Source organism: Abramis brama (assembly GCF_963993115.1).
Source record: "Abramis brama genome assembly, chromosome: 10".
Lineage (NCBI taxonomy): Eukaryota > Metazoa > Chordata > Actinopteri > Cypriniformes > Leuciscidae > Abramis > Abramis brama.
This window is the reverse complement of record NC_139972.1, coordinates 30717739-30740680: the sequence shown is the minus strand read 5'-3', so window position 1 is coordinate 30740680 and position 22942 is coordinate 30717739. Positions and strand designations below refer to the sequence as shown.

At 37.1% G+C, this 22942-nt stretch overlaps 2 protein-coding genes across 2 annotated transcripts in view; one reads left to right on the top strand and one right to left on the bottom strand.

Annotated features, from left to right (window-relative positions):
- Positions 1 to 22942, top strand: part of LOC311091491 (uncharacterized protein) — a 255781-nt gene that overhangs the window by 8146 nt on the left and 224693 nt on the right. The window contains exons 6-15 of the mRNA XM_084127443.1: positions 2696 to 2806; positions 2942 to 3058; positions 5103 to 5219; positions 5475 to 5904; positions 7293 to 7364; positions 7512 to 7581; positions 8162 to 8254; positions 8622 to 10628; positions 10739 to 10895; positions 22317 to 22730. Of these exons, the coding sequence (XP_083983569.1) occupies positions 2696 to 2806; positions 2942 to 3058; positions 5103 to 5219; positions 5475 to 5904; positions 7293 to 7364; positions 7512 to 7581; positions 8162 to 8254; positions 8622 to 10628; positions 10739 to 10895; positions 22317 to 22730 (3588 nt within the window). The remainder of the gene's footprint in view (positions 1 to 2695; positions 2807 to 2941; positions 3059 to 5102; positions 5220 to 5474; positions 5905 to 7292; positions 7365 to 7511; positions 7582 to 8161; positions 8255 to 8621; positions 10629 to 10738; positions 10896 to 22316; positions 22731 to 22942) is intronic.
- LOC311091498 (EF-hand domain-containing protein D1-like) overlaps positions 1 to 22942 on the bottom strand; it is a 103291-nt gene that overhangs the window by 35985 nt on the left and 44364 nt on the right. The window lies entirely within an intron of this gene.

Below are 22942 nucleotides of genomic sequence, written 5' to 3'. Positions count from 1 at the left end.
CAAACTTATCACACTTTTGGAGCGCGCCGGTGAACGTGCCAAAGGTGATTCGCGCACCACTCATGCTTATAAAGGCTCCGATTGCGCAATGTACACAATTAATTAAAGCTGCAGTCTGTTTTTTTTTTGGGGTTAAAATTTTTCCAAAATACATTTTTTAGCAAGTACATAACCAGCCAGTGTTCAAAACTATGACTTACAGTCATACAACCAACTGTAAAGTATTCATGTAGGTGTCATGATACACACTTTTTAGATAGTTGATATTAAAATAAATATGTCTACTACCTCAGATTTAAAGGGATACTTCACCGTTTTTTCATATTAAACTATGTTATTCCCTTAACTAAGACGAGTTGATACATACCTCTCTCGTCTCAGTGCGCGCACTCAATCGCTCTGGCGCACGGCGACACTTTGATAGCACTTAGCTTAACCTAGTTCATTCATTAGGATCCAAACAGAGATGAAGTTAGAAACAACCAAACACCTCCACGTTTTCCCTATTTAAATACAGTTACACGAGTAGTTACACGACCAAGTATGGTGACACAAAATAAAACGTGGCTCTTTTCTAAGCGGGTAAAAGGGATAACTATAATGTATGGCGGAATAGCACTTGGGAGCACTTCGACTCGGCGCAGTAATATCATCACTCCTGAAAAATCCTCTCCCCCTCTCCCTCTCACTTCTGTCATTAGAACCAACGTGACTTTTTACTGCGCCGAGTCGAAGTGCTCCCAAGTGCCCAGTGTTTTAGAAAATCAATAAGGTATTACCAAACATAATATCGCAATATCAACATTTTCTTACAAACTTATAAATTATATATAACCGAAATTTTTTACTTTTATAGGCTGTCTGCGGATTCTTAAGTCTTAAACTCCCGGTTTCACAGACAGGGCTTAAGCCTAGTCCCAGACTAAAATGCATGTTTGTTGAAAGCAACTTGCACTGACATATCTTAACCCTCTGGTGCTCCTCATTTAGGAGTCACACTTGCTATCTTCGCTGTCAAAAGTGACCGGACACCTGAAAATGAAACTTCCTACCCCCAGTAAAACCAATGTAATTTATTTTTGTTCACTAATATATATATATATATATATATATATATATATATATATATATATATATATATATGTATATATATATATTTGATGGTACTTATTCATATTTATCATTAATTATGGTCAATTTTTGCCATTGAAAATAATACAGCAATTATTTTTTTCTAAAAAATATCTGTAGGCAGATAAGCGCCATCTGTTGATAGAATATAAAATAAAACATGTTATTTCATGGTGTTACCACTAGATGCCTTTATACCTCTCTATGTAGAGGCTTATGAATTATCTAGTAGTATTTGGACAAAATTACTAACTTTTAAGATGTGGATTTGAATGTTTTATTTTTTTATTTTATTCTCAAATAATACTTTTTGTCAAGGTTTATAATTTTTTATTTTATTCATTTTGATTTGAAGTGTACATGTTTTTGCATTATTATTACGACAGTCAAACCTGAATACAGAGAAAGCATTTTGTTACACGTAACATTAAAATTCAATAAAAATGTTACAAAAAAAAATCAGGAATGCTTTATCACAGCTTAATCCATCTGGATCTGATCTCATTTCAACCTCTTATTTCAGTCTTCTGACTCATTTTTGCTGTATGGTAATAAATAGCCCTACCAGTTCATTTGTATGTATAATATTGTGTGTGTGTGTGTGTGTGTGTGTGTGTGTGAGTGAGTGGATCTGTTTTGAGTGTAACCCCTTCCTTGCAACCCCTTCCTTGTGGATGAATTATTGATTTTATTTTGCATATTTGTTCTATTACAGTCACACCAATTCATTGATGTGTGTGTATATAAGTGTGAGTGGATGTGTCTGTTTTGCACTCTTGATGTTTTAGAGTTTCAGCCCTTCATTGCTGAGCAGTTTTTTTTCTGCATCGTGGCCGATTTTTAGATTGTTCAACAAAAATTCTCTAAATGTTAGTGTTTTTGTCGATTTCCCATTCATTTCCTATGGTAAAGAGCAAAAGTGTGACTATTTTTTTTACGACCACTTAGCCTGCTCGAATCATGCCCTCAATTTTTGTGTGTTCACATTACAAATGCCATAAAAGTTACCAAGTTTCGTACCATTCCGATGAAGCTGTGAACATTTCTAAAACAGACCAAAGAGCACAATATGTCAGTGCCATTGTAGATGCACATAAGTAATGTTTTATTACAAGGCACATTTATAAAAGCTACTTAATTGTCCTAATTAAACTAAGACCTAATTCTAGCTTAATCTAAACCCCGTCTGTGAAACCAGACCAAAATGTCTTAAATTTGTTAATGTAAAAACTTTATTAGCATTAAAATGCATGTTTCAAAGGTCTTAAATTGCAAACAAACTGACACCGCAGTCAAGAGTATCCGATTTATTTAGATGGATTATCGAATGCCGAATTCGGAAATCATTTGGGTGCCTTGTGCAGGAAATAATGTCAAATTATAATAAGTAAATGAATGAATAAAAGTGAGCAGAGCAGTGGACGAAAACAAGTAGCCAGACCAATCCAGGCCTGAAATATATTTTAGTCATGTTTTCATGTAGTCATTCTGAGCATTACTGGTAATTTTGTGTGTTTTGTATGTCATTGAGATGTTGTTTATAACCTCATTTATACTCTCACAGTCTGAGACCAGATGAAGCAGCATCTCCAGCACTCTCACACCTTTCTATGAAAAGTGATCAGTCAATGGATCGGCCAATTGCGTTCAGCAACGAAACCCCTAGTTCCTATGGGTAATTTACTTTGTTTTAAATGGTGTGCTTGTTGCATGAAAAAAACTGTATTAAACATACAACTATCCTTTTCTTGCATATGTTGTATGTCTCTTTTACATTGTTAAAGTTGAATTTTCTGTCTCATCCTGACAGTCTAAGACCAGATGAGGCAGCATCTCCTGTAACTTCATACTTCTCTTTAAAAAGCAACCAATCAATGGATCGACCGATTGCATTCAAAGACAGAAATCACCCTTACAGAGTTAAATGGTATGAGAATTTGCATTCTTTGATCAGATAAGCATGTGATTGTCAATTCAAAGAAGTGTGGCTGCAATATAAAAATTCAGTACTTCGCTACCAATACCACAAAAATGTCATGATTCTCTACCATTTGTCATTTTATAAGTAAGGGATAATCCACGGCTAGCCATGCATTAAAGGATTTTATACCATGGGCTGTTTAAATACTCGATTCTGATTGGCTGGAAGGTGTGCAGTAAAACCGTTTAATGCACAGGTAGTTCCAGTCAGTTTGATTACAGTTCGAAATTAATCCGCTACATTGGTAACCATAGTAACACAGATACACTTGCAAGCAGAGTGAGAGACGCATATGAAAACGTTTATTTAGGTAGGCTAAATGGATGAATTTTTCATATCGTTTAATTTGTATGGTGAATATGACAACTCTGAGAAATGGGCCCAGGCACAAGACGAAATAGAAGACTTGGAGAAGACGTTGAATGACAAAAAGCGGCACAAAGAATTAACAACAAATAAATGACATGATTAGTTCAAATAAAGATTGCCTTGTCACTGTCAGTGTTGCCTGTCATTCATAAATAATTGTAATAAATCCATTAAAGAATCATTAAGTTAGCTATATTCTTAAGCAACGAGGGGACGTTAGCTGATAGACTTTAAAGAAGAGACGCACACAGGTAACTCGCGCACGCATCTCTCTCTCTCTCTCTCTCTCTGTTCCTTCTCCTTCAGTTCTCTGTCTCTCTCTTTTAATAATGAATTTAAATGTGAATTCATTCAAATAAAAGCAATCCGATGGCTCTACTTTATTTAAAGCGGTCGGAGTGCAAGAACTGACGAGCCTTAACTTAAGAAATAACCGTCATTTTTACACGTCTGTTAAAAAATGACACTGTAAACATCAGTTACAGCTTTAACTTATTTTTAACTTGGCAAATAACCAAGGTATAAGCGGGATAATCCACGGCTAGCCGTGCATTAAAGGATTTTTACCTCTACGAAGTAATAAATTGTAATCCATCGGATTGCTTTTATTTGAATGAATTATCACATTTATTTAAATTCATTATTAAAAGAGAGAGACAGAGAACTGAAAGAGAAGGAACAGAGAGAGAGAGAGAGAGATGCGTGCGCGACCTGTGTGCGTCTCTTCTTTAAAGTCTAGCAGCTACAGTCCCCTCGTTGCTTAAGCATATAGCTAACTTAATGATTCTTTAATGGATTTATTAAAATTATTTATGAATGACAGGCAACACTGACAGTGACAAGGCAATCTTTATTTGAACTAATAATGTCATTTATTTATTGTTAATTCTTTGTGCCGCTTTTTGTCATTCAACGTCTTCTCCAAGTCTTCTATTTCGTCTTGTGCCTGGGCCCATTTCTCAAAATTGCCATATTCACCATACAAATGAAACGATATGCAAAAATCATCCATTTAGCCTACCTAAATAAACGTTTTCAACTGTGTTACTATGGTTACCAATGTTTATAGTAGTAATTAATTTTGAACTGTAATCAAACTGACTGGAACTACCTGTGCATTAAACGGTTTTACTGCACACCTTCCAGCCAATCAGAATCGAGTATTTAAACAGCCCATGGTATAAAAAAGATTAACACACTGTCTTTTATACGATTTAACTGTTTTATTTAACTATTTGAAAATAGAAACTCACAAAATGATTATTTAACAGATTAACTCTAATAATGAAATTTGGTTGTCACTCCTGAAATTTTGCTATACATGTATCCTCTTGGCAACATGAAAAATAAAACTGTTATTCAAAATATGAGTGTGATATAAGCAAAAACGTGAGCAAAGAGCATTCCTTTTTAATCACTGAAGCTGTCAATTTAAAGAATTGTATCTGAATCTGTATAAGAATTGTAATTGTATGTGTTGAATTGTAATCGGTACTGCAGAAAGATACATTTTCAGTATCAACTTTGTACTGAAGTACTGTACTTATGACAACACTATGAGCTTGTGTCTACATTAGTGGTCCTATTAACAAATCAAACAACTATGCTTTAACTCTCACAGTCTGAGACCAGATGAAGCACCCTCTCCAGCACCCTCACTCCTGTCTGTAAAGAGTGAACAGTCAATGGATAGACCCATTGCGTTCAACAGTGGAGCGCAAAGTTACATGGGAGAGAGGTATGAGAACTTACTCTCTTGGGGGATTAAAGTCAGCTTTCTTGCTGTGCTTGTTTTCATAGCATAGCCTATATCTTGTGCATTTACAATGTTGTTTTAAAAGCGTCCCATTTTGTGATATAACATTTTAGGCACTATACACTCTAAAGGTTTAGGCACACCAATCTCTTCTGGTTTTTAATTTTTCAAATTTTTATACTGTGTCTACAATCATTGCATTACAGTTGAAAGTAATAACCAGAGATGTTTCCACAGCACACTTCCAGCCACTCTGCTAACAGAGGATCACTACAAGTGCCCAGTGTGCACAGAGGTCTTTAAGGATCCAGTTTCCATCCCCTGTGGACACAGTTACTGCAAACACTGCATTGAGATCTACTGGAGCAAACCAACTCAAGCTGGAGGTTACGCTTGTCCTCAGTGCAGAAAGAGATTCAGAGGTCGTCCAGTGTTGAGTGTAAATGTTGCTTTGTCTAAACTGATTGAGGAACTCCAGAAGGCAGGATTTAGTCCTGCTCTTCCTGCTCACTGTTACGCTGGACCTGAAGATGTGCCCTGTGATATCTGCACTGAGAAGAAGCTCAAAGCTGTTAAATCCTGTTTGACCTGCACTGTGTCTTACTGTGAGACGCACATCAGACAACACTACACAGTACCAGCACTGCAGAGACACAACCTGGTGGAGGTGATTGTAAAATTACATAGAAATGTATGGCAAAATAAATAGCTACAGGGGCTGCATATTTAAATTAAAAATAATTGTGATTACAGTTACAGGTCCTTGATTAACTAATCGTCAAACATGCGGATTACTGCATTCTGATTTTGATCTTTTATCTACGTAAACGGTTTCTATTGAAAACATTTTAGATTGTAACCAGTCACAGACGTGGTTGTTGAGGGCATGAATGCAATGAACAATCAGAGCAATATCTAATCCGAGTCCATAAGCCAATCAGTAATGACAAAGCTTTCCTAATAATTGAGGTTTAAGCAGCCTGACGTTGGGATGGTGGCACATTAAAACAGCTGAAGAAACATCACCTCATACTCAAAAAGAAGCATCATGATACATGTCCACAGGCTCTGAGAAATCAAATCACCAGAGTTGTTTAATGCAAGCTGAATGACTGTGTTTGTTCATGCAGTGTTCTGCAATCCAAAGATCTATTCGGACAGGATTAACTTTACAAGGGTAGATGGAGTAATGTAATTTTACCACAGGACGTCTGTAATATTAATGGCCAATTTGCACGGGATAAGATATCTCAGTAAAACTAGCAGAAGTGGGAGGAGTAACTCGATTTGCGCATCGCCGTCACCCTGCTGTAGTCATGTGCGTATTACGTTGCTTCCTGATATCACGTGTGCAAACACATAACCTATATTTATACCGTTATGTCCGGTCGAACAATGTATTAATTAATTGGATTGTGTTGGTAATAGCCACTTACCTAACGCTAAAAGATGTTTCGTGCCTCCAACAAGTGCTTTCGATCTTCTTTCTGATCTGAATGTGGAAAACACTTGAATTTTGCCACAGACTTGTCCCAGTGTCTAGAACGCAACTGAATGCTTTTTCAAGCATCTCCATACTTGAAAAACCGCGGAAAACTACTTTTAAACAGGAAATGACTAAATATTTACGTACATATTTACAGCGGGTCTATTTGCACGGGATTAGTATTACCTGAGGTCATTTTTCCGGACCTTTTTACTGAGGTAAAAGTCGCCATAATCTTTACTGACATTGTCCGTAACAATTACTGAGATGGCACATTCGGATGGGACTAAAATCACTGAGAAGCTCTAGTAATTATTACTGTACCCCACCTCTCCATGTTAAACTAGTCCCGTCCGAATCAACATAGCGTAGACACAGTGCGAATAATATATTTATTGTGCAGTGCAGACCACTTCTTCATTGATTAGTGAGAGTGTTTAATTTTTTTGTTTACACAGGTGACCTTGGAGTTGTATTGACTTTTGAATGTGTATTTTATTTTTATCATAACTTGATTTGCTAAGTTTGTTTTGTAAATTAGCTTAAACTACTTATGCTACTTTGTTTAGGCTACTATGTCAATACAAGACAGTAAGGACATCAAGGAGATCAAAGAGCTTCAAGTCAGAGTCATCGAAGAGGTAAATGAAGAAATCAGAGCGTTGAGAACATTTTCTGAATGTGGTGGTTACCTCAAAGAGATATTTGCAGCACAAGCAACAACATTTTACTAGGTTTTCTGACAATATTCAGATATCTTTTTTTTTTTTTTTTTTTTTTTTGCTTAGATTTCAAGGGATGAAAAGGCTGAAAATTTTAATCCCACTAAGTGCTTCTACAGTGGATTTTCCTCTAATGGTATGACTGGCCCTCCTCTTTAGCTGTAACTTGATTTAGCGACCTTGATATTTGACATCCTTTCAAGTAATAAATAGAAATAGCTTCTGTTTGTAAGTAACTTTGGATAAAAGCATCTCCTAATGAGTAAATGTAAATAGTATAATTTGAAATGAAATGCGTTATCAGATATCACAATCAACTTCATGACATTACCTCAGATTAATTATTTTTTACTGAATATTATGATTTGCTTCTTATGTGGAAATCAGTGAATGGTCGCACAATATGGAAATTCCAGAAAACATGCTATATTTTAAAAGTTTGTACAGTTTTTTATTTGTTTTTACATTTGTTTATTGTTATGAGTTTAAGCATATAGTTTGTGAAATATTACTGGGAAAGAGGGTGTAATGTTTACTATGGTGTCTTGTAATCCAGTCAAAGAGATGTGCTTTAATCTTTCTGTATATATCATGGTTCAAAATACAGTATGTTTGCTTATTTAATAATGTTTTTCAAGGGCTTTTCTAAAATAGCTGTGATCTAAATATAATACTGTGCACCCCCCTCCCCCCCCCCCCCCCTCCATTACTCAAAGATTTGCCTATGGATGTAACTGAGATTACGGCGCTTGGTCGTCCTTTGGATCTTGGAATGTTGTATGACCATCGGAATGAATCATTTATTTCAGGTTGGTCTATCTTACTCATTTACCCTGACTATTAGCTTATTATAATATATAATATTATAATACTATTTTAAAACAGATATCATTTTAAAAGCTCAAATGTTGTAAGTACATGTTCATGTTATTTTCCCTTTTCCATCCTACATTTTACAGTGCTACTTGGGTGGAAAAATGCTTATTTTGTCCTTTAGTAAAAGATGCAACTAATTAAATTTGCTAAATAAAAGTGCTATGTTCTTTGACTTCAGGATTTTTTTTTTAAAAACTATTCCATACTCCCTCCTCTTAGGCTTCTTGTATGTGTAGACGGACTGAATATTTTTTAAAATAAGTCAAATTGAAGTAGAATGTGCTGTGAATGTGTTTACAGATGGTAATCTTTGGGATAACCATACTGTAACAAGTAACAGAATATCTTGGCCCCTTCTGAAAACACATCAAAAGGTTTTGGAAGATGACTCCCTTCCAGAGAGATGCAAAGCATTTGAAATGTCACCTATGTTGCGAGTAAGTGCTCTGTGTGGACTGATGGAGCTAAATGGAGCTGCAGCCTTTCTGAATCACCCAGTTCAGTCTCAACATCAGGACAGATTTACACTACACTATAAAACCACCTCCAGACTAGACATGATCAGCCAAAGACTGTTACAGGAAGGAGCTCCTACCTCAGTGATTAATGCAACCACAGCAACACATGTGATCATCGCTGTGTTCTATGGAGCCCAAGCTTTTTTTGTTTTTGATAATGAGAGAATCAGCACAGAGAAAAATACAGAAATGGAAAATGTTATCAAGAAGCTTACCACCACCCTCAGTGCAAGAGATGTGTTCTCAAGTCTTAATGAAACTGAAAAGGCAAACAGCATTTTATATGACTGCAGTCTGTACATTGATGTGGGTGATTGGAAGAGTCCAGTGTCTTTTGATAAGGCTGTGGAGATCTACGGTTCTCTGCCGACACTGCTTGGATCTAAAGGCGAGAGAGCAGTTCCTCTGAAGGTCTGGCTGTACCCTCTGAAGAAACTGGACAAGAGCTCAGTGAGTGCTGCTCTGAGTGGAGTCAGTGAAAACTTGATGCAACAAGCTGAGAATATTCTGGAACATCTGAGAAAACAGACCAGGGTGTGTCAGGACATGATAACAGACTATGATAATCTGACTGTGATTACTTGGTTTCCTGCTTTGGAAGAAAAATTGCAAAACTTTTCAGAATTTCTACAGGAGTACATGACAGAGTTTCAGAGAAAAGCTGCTGAGATTATTAAATCCATAAATGTCAAGGAAGGTGAAGGAGAGAAGAGTTTACAAGAACTCATCAGTAACTGTGTTCAGTCTCCATTCAATCCAGAGAACACACATCATTGGCTTGAAAAGAAGAAAACTGAGCTGGCAGTTTTAAATGAGTGCAGAGCTGTGAACATTACTATTGTGAAATCACAGGAGGAGCTTCAGCATGTCATTAATGATCCTTGGATAAGCAGTGTGTTCTGCTTCACTCTTTCATCAATGGAGGCTGAAGATTTTCTCGCAGCTCTGAAGCAGCACATTCAATTAAAGAAAGAGTGCACATTGACCATGCCTGATTGCATAAAGCTAGAAGATTCAGTGCCGTCATTAAAGCATGTTTGTGTAAGTCAGAAAGCACTTTCTGACTTAAAAGTATTCATTGCTGCCAAAGACACAAATGAAGATACAAAGCAAACTAAGTTCATTGCTGCATTTGTACCTGATAATGGTTTTCCAGAATACTGTGTGCAGTTCTACCATGCTGGAACAATTATGAGCCGAAATATGAAACTTCAGACAAAGCCAAATCTTATCCAAATATCTCACATAAAACACTGTAGCATATCCCTAAAAATGAATAATACACAAAACAGAAGCATTGAGAGGTATTTGGTGGAGTACAGAGCTCTGGGTGATGATGGAATGAACAACAACACTTGGAAACAGATCTTTTTTGATGCCAAATCTGTTGAGGAAACCTTCAGTATTTCAGGACTTACATCAGGCAAACAATTTCAGCTGAGGTATTTGGTTATTGAGAAGGGCTGTATGAGTAACTTTAGCAAGATTATGAACTTTCATACAGCTCTTGCAGCAACTCCTGGGAAACCCTTAGTGAATAAACTGAACAGAAACACTCTCAGAGTCACCTGGCTGAGGGCTGAAGCTGATGAAGATTGTCCAGTGCTGTGGTATATGGTTGAGTATAAAGAAGCAGGACTGGAGGGCTGGTCATCAGTACTAACACAAGGACCTCAGTGTGAATGTACATTAACTGTTCCTCACAGCACCTGCTATAGAGTCAGAGTCTCTGCTGTCTATGAGGACGTCACCAGCAAACCTAGTGAGGAAACACCAGTACCGGTTGACGGTGAGACATGAGTGACACTTTTAAATCAATATAGTTATCACATTTTTTAATTTTTTTTAACCATTTCTTGTTGCTGATCTTTCTGCATCTGATTCCATTGTCATCAATAGTCTGGTCTATAAAGCTCTCAGAGAGAAAGAGCTCAATCCTCCTAGAAGTGCTGAAACTCCAAACAGAGAAGAAACCAGTAGAGCTGATAGACTGGACAGATGAAGAGAGTGAAGTGAGGGGATTCCTCCAGTGTCTGCCCTACATCTCACAGCTCAGGTGAGATTAATTTGCGTACATCCTACTTTACAGAAAGTATTTGAGTCGCTACTGTAAGCTGCTGTATAACCAAAACATTTTGAGAAATAAATGTGATTTTCATTTCCAAAAACAGTGTGAGGCCCGGCGTCACCCCTCCTGCGATGATCTGAATGATTATTATTATGCTAATTTTATTATTAAATAGTATTATTAAATACTACCTACAATTAATTTGCCCCGCAATAATTTCATAGCACATCACCACATAACTGATGCGCTGCGATGATAGTAAAATATATTAGATTAGCTTATTCCCCATTTAAAAAATAACTTGTTAAACACAAAATACGTCTCTTCTCGTTTTTTTCACTATACGTATAGGCCACAAGAGAAAATTTAAGAACAGTAAAAGGCTCTACAATGTGAATCTCAAAACACAAAATGCTATTAAGATTTTTGTATATAATTTCACCGCATGTTATATTTAATACGTTCAGATTAGACCATTCTCAGACATTGCTTCTCTTCAAAGAAGCAATGTCTGTTACAGAAGCATCTTCTTGTACCATTTCTGGCCACAGCATCTTTTGTGGTCTGGGCATGTGCCACACAGGATTCGAAACCCCTGACCTGAAAGGTTCGGGGCTTGTGGCTTAACAAGTTGTGCCACTCAGTTGACGCACATTCCCCAGGCTGCTGAGGAGAGCTTTCAAGGAAAGAATGAGCAGACCAAAGCATTACTTAGCATGTTAACTGTTAACATAGCTTACGGTTAACCTGATAGTTGAAGAGCCACATTGAATGGTTAGAATTATATGGTTAGCATGTTAAGCTAACTAGCATACACACAGGTACAGTCAAATTTGGAGAGGTATTTCTCAGGAATGGTAGTGAATATCAAAAATCTGTTCAGTCATTTCTGTGCGCCTCGGTCCAAAGATCATCCAAGCTGGACAAAATTGGACAAGATTTGAAGGAGTAGTGAAAAAAACTTTTTAATTTACTCAATATGGCGGAGAAACAAAATGATGGAAAATGAAAAATGACATATCGACATAAACCAAGGAATGTTATGACACAAAGAAAAAATTATTGCAAAAAACTTTATATCTCTGGAACACTAGGTGGTGCTGTGTTCAAACTTCTCAGATGCCTTCAGGACATGCTGTCAATGAGCCCTACCAAATTTTGTGTCAATATGTCAAATCTGTTTTAAGATTTTGGTTGGTCTGATCCTGTCAAAATCATTGTGACACAAGGAATCCATAGGCACCAGTATCCTAATTTTCTGACAAACTGTTCTAAAGTTATGAGAAAAAATACCCATTTTTCATATCTCATGACCCGTAGATGGCCCAACTTTGGCATGGACCCTCAGATCATGGTGTTTAAGCCTACTGAGTTTCATATTGATTGATCAAAGTTTGGCTGATACAGCCTATGAACAAAATTTGGGTCGACATTAAGTTCACAACAACTTTTGCACAAAGATGAATTTAAAAAAAAGGCAGCAGCTATTTGCACTAAGTGTAAAATAAACAAATTACAAATAGCACAAATAGCAATAGATTATATTTACACTACAGTAAGTAAAATAGCAGTTTTTTTCTTTGCGATAAGTGTAAATAGTAGTTAGATGCTATTTATACTTAAAAAATAGTGGCATATACTATTTGCACCTGAGTGTTGTTGTGCATTAAACTGTATGCAATAATGATAAAGAGTGTAAATTATTAAATGAATTAATATTATTAAATAGATTCTGCCTTATTGGGACAATAAAGCCCTTCATACTGTACATCTACCCTTAACCCTAACCGATAAACCCACGTTAGACACTTTATTTCCACTAGAATATTTTCTTCATTTTTATTGAAAATAAATGGCGTTTCAGTCTGATATGCGATGGGAAAAGGGTGTAGAGCAGGGGTCTCCAACCTTTTTTCATTTGAGAGCTACTTTTTAAAAATGAAAGTGGACGAGAGCTACTCATGTAATACAATACTCTTAAATAATGTCTCATAACTCTCATATTAACAACTATCCAAACTGTTTTAGACCTAAAATAGTTTTTGTAGGCCTATGTCTTTCAAAAGAACAGAATCAGAGATTTAAAAAAAAGTATAGAAAATTGTACTTTGTATATTATACTGTAAAAACACATAATTATAGTTGATTTTATAGTGCATGATAACTAGAGATGAAATGGCCTGAAAATTTCATTTCATGATTATAGTGACCAAAATGATCATGGTTATCACAGAATCCTGTTCAAAAAGTACTAATACTAATAAAATCAATTCACCAAGTTTTATGTCGAAAACCAGCAAATAACAAATAAACTTAGCATCAACATTAAAATAATAACATTAAAAATGATGGCCAGATTTTAAAGGAGTGTCTTGCAACATGTTATCTAACATGTACAAGTTCAAATAAAGTTTTGACAAAAAAAGTTTTTATAGAAAGATAAACCTTGCATATTTCAGCCTTTAAATCATTTTTATAAAAATAATGAGTCAAAAAAGATAAATTACTGACATTTACAATGCACATTAGCTTATCTTTTATTATTAATAGTAAAATTCGGTCTGATTTTCCTGTGGCGTCTGTCGTTGCTATGCAAGGTTCCACACCGTGCACTCTCTACAACGACAAAGAAGTTTTAATAGCTTATAGATTTCCATCACCGAAAAACGCTTGCTGTTGCTAAGCTCAGCTACCAGATTTATTTACGGAGAAGAAAAAAACAGTATGTGTAGTAACACCGTAGTGTTTGGGTACACTCCCATCCTTCATGTTGACTCGCTGCGCCTGGAAAAAATGAGCGCATCGCTTCAATTATTTGAAATAACGAACTTGAGCGCACAAAAGACGCGATATGTGAACAGCCCTTGGCGAGCTACTGGTAGCTCGCGAGCAACGTGTTGGAGACCCCTGGTGTAGAGCGAGTTCAGCAAAAGGCGGATTCGACCACAGGTCGATTTGCGTCAGCTTTCTGCCTCGCGCATTACACCTACCCTACTGCTACTGTTCGCACTGCAGCATCTTACGTAATTTTGTCTGGCCCAACCAGATGTCAGTGGGCGGAGTTAGTGTAAATAGCCTCTGCCAACAAGGCGGGCTATTTGCATTTAGTGTAAATAGGCACTCCGTAAAAAAGTTGGTCAGATTACTATTCATTACCAGTGGTGGACGAAGTATACTTATCAAGTACTTGAGTAAAAGTACAGATACTCTTATTAAAATATTTATCCAGTAAAATATTAAGTACTCTTTTTCAATTTTACTGGAGTACAATTACAAAAGTACTTCATTTTTTGAAGTACTTGACTTAAGTATTAAAAGTAAAAATGTACTAATTGATCAATGTTTATTTTGCAATTGTATATACTTGTATACTTTATAATTTATATTAATTTTTGGGTAACACTTTACAATAAGGTTTAATTTGTTAACATTAGTGACATGAACTAACATGAACTAACAACTAACATGAACTAACAATGAGCAATACATTTGTTACTGTATTTGTTCATCTTTGTTAACATTAGTTAAAGGAACACTCCACCGTTTTTTCATATTAAACTATGTTATTCCCTTAACTAAGACGAGTTGATACATACCTCTCTCGTCTCAGTGTGTGCACTCAATCGCTCTGGCGCGCGGCGACACTTTGATAGCACTTAGCTTAGCCCAGTTCATTCATTAGGATCCAAACAGAGATGAAGCTAGAAGCTACCAAACACCTCCACGTTTTCCCTATTTAAATACAGTTACACGAGTAGTTACACGACCAAGTATGGTGAAATAAAACGTGGCGCTTTTCTAAGCGGGTAAAAAGGATAACTATAATGTATGGCGGAATAGCACTTGGGAGCACTTCGACTCGGCGCAGTAATATCATCACTCCTGAAAAATCCTCTCCCCCTCTCCCTCTCACTTCTGTCATTAGAACCAACGTGACTTTTTACTGCGCGACGAGTCGAAGTGCTCTTATTTGTAGAATAGGATTTGTCCACCTGCAATGAAGAATTTGAGAAGGTGTAACTGTTGTGTTGTGTTGTGTTGTGTTGTGTTTGTGGGAGAGAAAAAAAATCTATAAGTTTGCAACTCTTAAAACATTTTTCTCTGTGACTTCAAATTTACTGATACACATGTGTGGCTATTCTCTACAAATACAAATTCCACTGTCACAGGTTCTCAGTTGATTTGCACCAAAAATAACTTCATAGACTGGGTCTGACATCACAATGAATTTTCACGTAGCCAGCACTAGTCAGAATGGAAGATTAGTGAATGCAGATACATATGTATTGATCTACAAGTAAGAAAATTAACGTTTTATTTTTACTTTTCATTAACTATCAAAACATTAAATATATTAAATAATCAATGTAGGTCACTGATATAGGCTACTTCATGTGTGCAAACAAATGAGGAAAAACAAACAAAATGTATTTAAAAATGAGGAAAAACAAAATGCGTGTTGACAAAGACTAAATAAAACAGACTTCACATAGGGCTAAATGCATAACATTTTAAAATGAACGCTATGCAAACATGCTAGTTTTATATCATTTGAACAACTGGGGCAGCAGGAAAGATGCATGGGCATTAATTTGCGTTATTTTAATGTAATATTATTTTATGGGGGAGGGGGTTACCTAAAACCTACCCCATTGAGACGGTGATGTGGACATGTTCACATTCAAGCATTACAGTGGGTTTAAATAGCCCTTTAACTGCAGATTTTGTTCACAAAGGACAGTTGTGACCTAAATATGAAATATATATATATACAGTGGGGAGAACAAGTATTTGATACACTGCCGATTTTGCAGGTTTTCCTACTTACAACGCATGTAGAGGTCTGTAATTTTTATCATAGGTACACTTCAACTGTGAGAGATGGAATCTAAAACAAAAATCCAGAAAATCACATTGTATGATTTTTAAATAATTAATTTGTATTTTATTGCATGACATAAGTATTTGATCACCTACCAACCAGTAAGAATTCCGGCTCTCACAGACCTGTTAGTTTTTCTTTAAAGGTTGTATCAGCGATTGTGGGTGACGTCACTTCTGTTTGTGTTTGAAGCGAGATCCCAAACAAACCAAGTTAGCTCGCCCCTCCCTCCCGTTTCGTGCATCAAGAAAAAAACGATCATGCACGCGCATTTCTTAAAGCGACAGAATAGTCATTTGAAATATAAATGGTTACTAGCAAGGTGTCATAACGTTGCCTATTATCATTTATTTACCTAGTACAGTTCTGTACGAGGGAGAGGAAGAGGGAGAGGGAGAGGGAGAGGTCGGGCTGCTTCCCAAGAGCTACAGCCTACCACAGCTGATGTTGAGTATAGCAGCAATAGCAATAGCCGAACTATTCGTGTCTTGGAATAAACACAATGTTATTCCCTCGCCCTAATCCTCCTCCTCCTCTTGGGGATTGACTCAGCCATGTTCAATTTCTCTTGTTCATTGATAGACGCTGGCTTCTTCTTCAGCTCCGACTTCGCGTGCAGCCGAGCACGAGCGCAAAACCTCACAACACCCACCCCCTGTCGGTGATTGGTTGGAACACTATTTATTTTGCTTTTGAGTGGTTGGTGAAACCAGTTGTTTTTGTGTGCAGATCTCAGAGCCTAGGCTGCCTACAGAGACGCGTTTTTTTGACGGCCTGCTTATGGGGTGGGCAGCTAGCGGATCGTTAGGAAAGATTAGATGAATGTGATAATTTATGTTTGGGCCTTTTTTGGGCCTGAAATCGCTGATGCAACCTTTAAGAAGCCCTCCTGTTCTCCACTCATTACCTGTATTAACTGCACCTGTTTGAACTCATTACCTGTATAAAAGACACCTGTCCACACACTCAATCAAACAGACTCCAACCTCTCCACAATGGCCAAGACCAGAGAGCTGTGTAAGGACATCAGGGATAAAATTGTAGACCTGCACAAGGCTGGGATGGGCTACAGGACAATAGGCAAGCAGCTTGGTGAGAAGGCAACAACTGTTGGCGCAATTATTAGAAAATGGAAGAAGTTCAAGATGACGGTCAATCTCCCTCGGTCTGGGGCACCATGCAAGATCTCACCTCGTGGGGCATCAATGATCATGAGGAAGGTGAGGGATCAGCCCAGAACTACACGGCAGGACCTGGTCAATGACCTGAAGAGAGCTGGGACCACAGTCTCAAAGAAAACCATTAGTAACACACTACTCCGTCATGGATTAAAATCCTGAAGCGCACGCAAGGTCCCCCTGCTCAAGCCAGCGCATGTCCAGGCCCATCTGAAGTTTGCCAATGACCATCTGGATGATCCAGAGGAGGAATGGGAGAAGTTCATGTGGTCTGATGAGACAAATATAGAGCTTTTTGGTCTAAACTCCACTCGCCGTGTTTGGAGGAAGAAGAAGGATGAGTATAACCCCAAGAACACCATCCCAACCATGAAGCATGGAGGTGGAAACATCATTCTTTGGGGATGCTTTTCTGCAAAGGAGACAGGAAGACTGCACCGTATTGAGGGGAGGATGGATGGGGCCATGTATTGCGAGATCTTGGCCAACAACCTCCTTCCCTCAGTAAGAGCATTGAAGATGGGTCGTGGCTGGGTCTTCCAGCATGACAACGACCCGAAACACACAGCCAGGGCAACTAAGGAGTGGCTCCGTAAGAAGCATCTCAAGGTCCTGGAGTGGCCTAGCCAGTCTCCAGACCTAAACCCAATAGAAAATCTTTGGAGGGAGCTGAAAGTCCATATTGCCCAGCGACAGCCCCGAAACCTGAAGGATCTGGAGAAGGTCTGTATGGAGGAGTGGGCCAAAATCCCTGCTGCAGTGTGTGCAAACCTGGTCAAGAACTACAGGAAACGTATGATCTCTGTAATTGCAAACAAAGGTTTCTGTACCAAATATTAAGTTCTGCCTTCCTGATGTATCAAATAATTATGTCATGTAATAAAATGCAAATTAATTACTTAAAAATCATACAATGTGATTTTCTGGATTTTTGTTTTAGATTCCGTCTCTCACAGTTGAAGAGTACCTATGATAAAAATTACAGACTTCTACATGCTTTGTAAGTGGGAAAACCTGCAAAATCGTATATATATCCTAAAATTCGTCACAGTCTTAAAAAATATATGAGACAAATTTTAATTTAGGCTTACTTTGACAAATATATTTTGTAAACATACTTCATACAGTGTGAACTTTGACCTGAACAAATTACATAAAAGTTTTTGGAGTATTATTAACTAGTCTTGCATAATTTAAATTGTAAGAGATAATGTACAGTCATCTGGTCATTATCACAAAATAAACCTGACAGAGTGTTCAGGACTGACATGCTGATTCTCACCACAAACTTCAGAGGATGAAATACTCTTCTGTCTCCTGCTGATCACATATTGTATCAGATTATATTTGACAAGCTGTTTCAGTAGATCAGTGTCAGTAGATCATTTTCATATTTCAATTATTTTCCACTCATAGTTTGATTCAGTTAATTTTAATGTTGTCATTTATATGCATTAATAAATAATGTTGTTAATTTAGATTAATTTGAAATACATTTATGTCAGATCCATTAGTGATGTAAGCTTAATTTCTGTTGTTTTAGCTGAAGATCTTGGCTGCATTTATACTGTAAGACAGATCCAGAGACAGATTTGTTTTTGTTCCTATACTGTTTACATTCACTTGAGACGGAACTGACTGCATTTACATTAATATTGAGCCAAAACACACTGATTCTGAGAGCAGAAAAGTAATTAAACCAACCAATTTTATATTTCATGTTTGTGCACTTGAACATACTGTAGATTTAAGTGGTCTTGACATGATGTTTGTAATTATTTTTATATTTTCACTCAGGTTAACTTTTAAATACAGTCATATATTTAAAAAGATTATTTCCACCTTTTGTCACACACACTTGGTTTAAGTGCTACATCTCTTTAAGGCTTGTCAGTAAATGGCCACTGTTATGATTGGCTAAGGTCATTTAATAGGAAAAAGTATCAGTGCCTCCAATATTGCACTTGAGTTAAAAACATTATCCATAAATATAAAACTGTCATTTACAGGCAAAGCATTATGAATTTGTTTACATTTGTTTTATGAAATTGTTTACTTGCGCTTTGCGATGTGCTGCTGTCAGATCCAATAGAGTTGGCATTGCTCTATATTTCAATAAAGGTTCTTTGCAAACTCTGCATTAAATTGTGTCTGATTACAAAATCAAGTCTGTAGTGAAATGGTCAGAACAAACATAATCTTCCAGCATGATCCTAGACATTGTTTAATAATAAACCATCCATTTGTTCCTAATGCTGGAGTCCTTCAGAAGACTGTTAAGATCTTCCCTAACATCTTAATATTGAACTAGTTTAAAACTTGCAGTACACTTTACATGAGTAGCTCTCTGGTCTTGGTTGACCGGCTCTCTCTTTCTTGTCATGTCATTGTTCTCCACTGCTGGGCAGTTTATCAAAATGAAATGGTAAAGTAGGCGTTGATGTGTTGTTGTGGAGTTGGTCAGATGAAAATATCTACTAGAGTCTAATGTCACAATGTGGAGGAAGTAGAAAACAAGTAATTTGGCAGCTTGATTTCAACTTATGACAATTTTTGTGTGGTCTGAAAAGTTGTATTATTAGGGGCCAAGCTCCGAAGGGGCTGAGGCACCTATTGTATCTGTTAGTTTTCTTATTATTATTTTTCCCGAATGGGAGTCAATGGTAGCCCTATCAACGGAACATAGGAAAATGATGAAATTTGGTACACTTCTAATGATGGTAATGAATAGTAATTGGACCAATTTTTGACCCTCTAGGACCAACTCTATAGCGCCACCACCAGTTCAAAAATTCAACATTAAAATGGTTATAACTTTTGAACCCTTTGATCTAGAGACATGAATCACATCTCATCATGCTCTCATCATGCTGATCACAATCAATATCTTACATTAAGACTCCGCCCATTACAGTAGTAGCCATTTTGAAAATTACAGTATTCAGTTTTTTCGCTACTCCTCCTTCAAATTTTGTCCAATTTTGTCCAAACATGTGCTCAAATGATCTTCAGACCGAGCCCTCATAGAAGTAATGTCCCCGATTTTTTTGCTATACTAGAAAAAAAAAGGTTATGATGTCGCAAAGTTAAAGAGGTCGACCCAAAATTGGCTAAGAGGCTGTATCTCGGCCAAAATTTGATCAATCGAAACAAAAATTGGTACACTTCATCGGAAGCATGATCTGAGGTTCCATGCCAAAGTTGGGAACAGCGCCACCTACGGGTCATGAGATATGAAAAATTTATATTTTGACAATAACTTTTGAACAGTTTGTCAGAAAATCATAAATGCGGTATCTATGGATTCCTTGGGTCATGCCGAATCCGTGGATATCGATTTTGCCATGATGGGATGTACCACGTGTCCGCCATTTTGAATTTTGTCATAATTTGCCATATCTTTTAAACTATTTGAAATTTCTTCACCAAATTTGGTATGGATCATCATTAGCATGGCCCGAAGGTACCTGAGAAGTTTGATCACAGCGCCACCTAGTGTTCCAGAGATATCATTATTTTTGGAAAAAACACTTATAACTTTTGCTAACATTGCTTGAAATTTGATTTCTTTATGTCAATATATTCCTTGGCTTATGCCGATTTCAACGATATCTCATATGTTATTTTTCAACAATGTGACTGGCCGCCATATTGGAGCGAATGTAAAACAGTTTTTTCGCTACTCCTCCTTCAAAATTTGTCCAAAATTGTCCAAAATTTGCTCAAATGATCTTCGGACCGAACCGCATAGAAGTACTGTCCCCGATTTTTTTGCTATACTGGAAAAAAAAAGTTATGATGTCGCAAATTTAACAAGGTCGACCCAAAATTGGTTCAGAGGCTGTAACTTGTGAACAGTTTGTCACAAAATCAGAAAACTGGTGTCTATCGATTCCTTGCGTCATGTCGAATCCGAGGGTATCTATTTTTCCAGGATTGGATGTACCACGTCATAAGCCATAAGCTACATTAGCATTAAGCTAGCTTAGCATGCTAATCTGGTTATTTTGCTTTTGTGTGCTCATTCTTACACTGAAGTCTCTCATCTGCAGTTTGTGATTGTACGTCCTCTGAGTGGCGCAGTCTGCTAAACCATGTGTTATTAATCCCGAGCCGTTCTGGTTGTGGGTTCGAACCCCATGTTGGATGAGTATAAAAATTGTGTTGATTCCTGCATTGTTCTAATCTTTTGCTCTGCATTGCGCTAAAGCGGCTTGTTTTGATTTCATCCATAAGTACTTCTGAACCTATCTCTTCTTCATGTACATTCTATTTCTGCTCTTTTTGCTCTTCTGGCTCCACATTGGCTAACTATAAACTACATTAGAATTAAGCTCTGTTTTGCTCTTCCGGCTCCGCACTGCTGTTGATGCTTAAATGCTTGCTGCACTGCTGTGCTTACAGTACTTGCTGTGCTTGATGTACATTTACATGTACATTAAATTTCTGATGCTTTGCTCTTCTGGCTCCGCACTGATGTTGGTGCTTAAATGCTTTCTGCGCTGCTGTGCTTACAGTACTTGCTGTACTTGATGTGCTTGATGTACATTTACATGTACATTTAATTTCTGATGTATATAAGATCAAAGAAAATTTGATTCCACATTTCATAAATGCTTTATTGGTCAACAAACATAATACTGTGGCTTATTCACCAGAGAAAAGGGAAAAATGTGGCCCTACTAATATCGACTTTGGTAACTAGGGATGTATGATTTAGACAAGAAGTCTCAGCTAAGCAATACCTCTTCTGAAACATGTTGGTCTTGTGTTGTGGTGACTAACAACTGGATCTGGCCAGTGCACCCCTTTGCGTCTGTTTGTGATCAGCGGTTCTGTGTGCCTCTGTTCAAAATGTTTTTGTTTTTTTCCACACAGCGAGACTGACAACTGATATGTGAATATATCTGGTTTCTATAGATATCTGGGGAAAAAATGGAATTGGTGACAGTGTAAATGCAGCCAAAGTCTGACAAAGATTTACATTTACAGCAACTGAATCTGTTAATTAAATTAACCACCATTTACATTTTGTGGTTTCAGAAATTTTTCAATTACTATATTTGTTTCAATGTTTCACAGTTGTTGTTTATTTTTTATTTTTTTATTTAATTGATTTTAACCAGTGTGGCTCCACTTGCCCATATCATTTTTTATATTTTGCCAGAAAAAAAATGCATATCCACCTCAGAGCAAAACTAAGGATAATTATAAAAACATCTGTTCATCACTTTTCACTGTTCAATTACACTGACCTTAGGTATTATATGACAAACTCTGATTAATTTCAAGAATCTTTATTTGTCTCCTTTGTCATCTCTAACTGAATCTTGTTCATTCTTTCTTTAGATTTGTTGTACCACAGAAAAAATCATCTGAATCATGGGAGAAAAGAAAGAGATTATTCATACTGGATTTGTGTCTGCAAGCTGCTCTCCACCAGAAAGAGACAATAGAAGAAACTGTGAAGAAACTGCTGTCATCTGTGCTTTATGGGATATGTGATCTCCTGCTGGATCTGTACTCACATGTGAAGGACTATGAGACTCAAACAGGCAGGAGTGTCCTTCCAGCATTACAGCCAGTTTATCAGTCAGTGTCTGCAATCTGGATCATAAACCTCTCAGAGAGAAAGAGCTCTATCCTCCTAGAAGTGCTGAAACTCCAAACAGAAAAGAAACCAGTAAAGCTGATAGACTGGACAGAAGAAGAGAGTGAAGTGAGGGGATTCCTCCAGTGTCTGCCCTACATCTCACAGCTCAGGTGAGAGTTTTATTGTTAGAATATACATCTCTGGGTTTGGTTTGCTGTTTCACTGTGGTTATTGCTTCTGCTGTAGAGTGTGATTTGTGTTCACTCGATTCCATCACACAATGATGTTCTGTAACACACAAGACACAACAGTACTTGACTTTAATGGAGCTGTAGATTAAGTGTTTAGAGACAGAGTGTAGAAACTGTAGAGACTCTCTTGT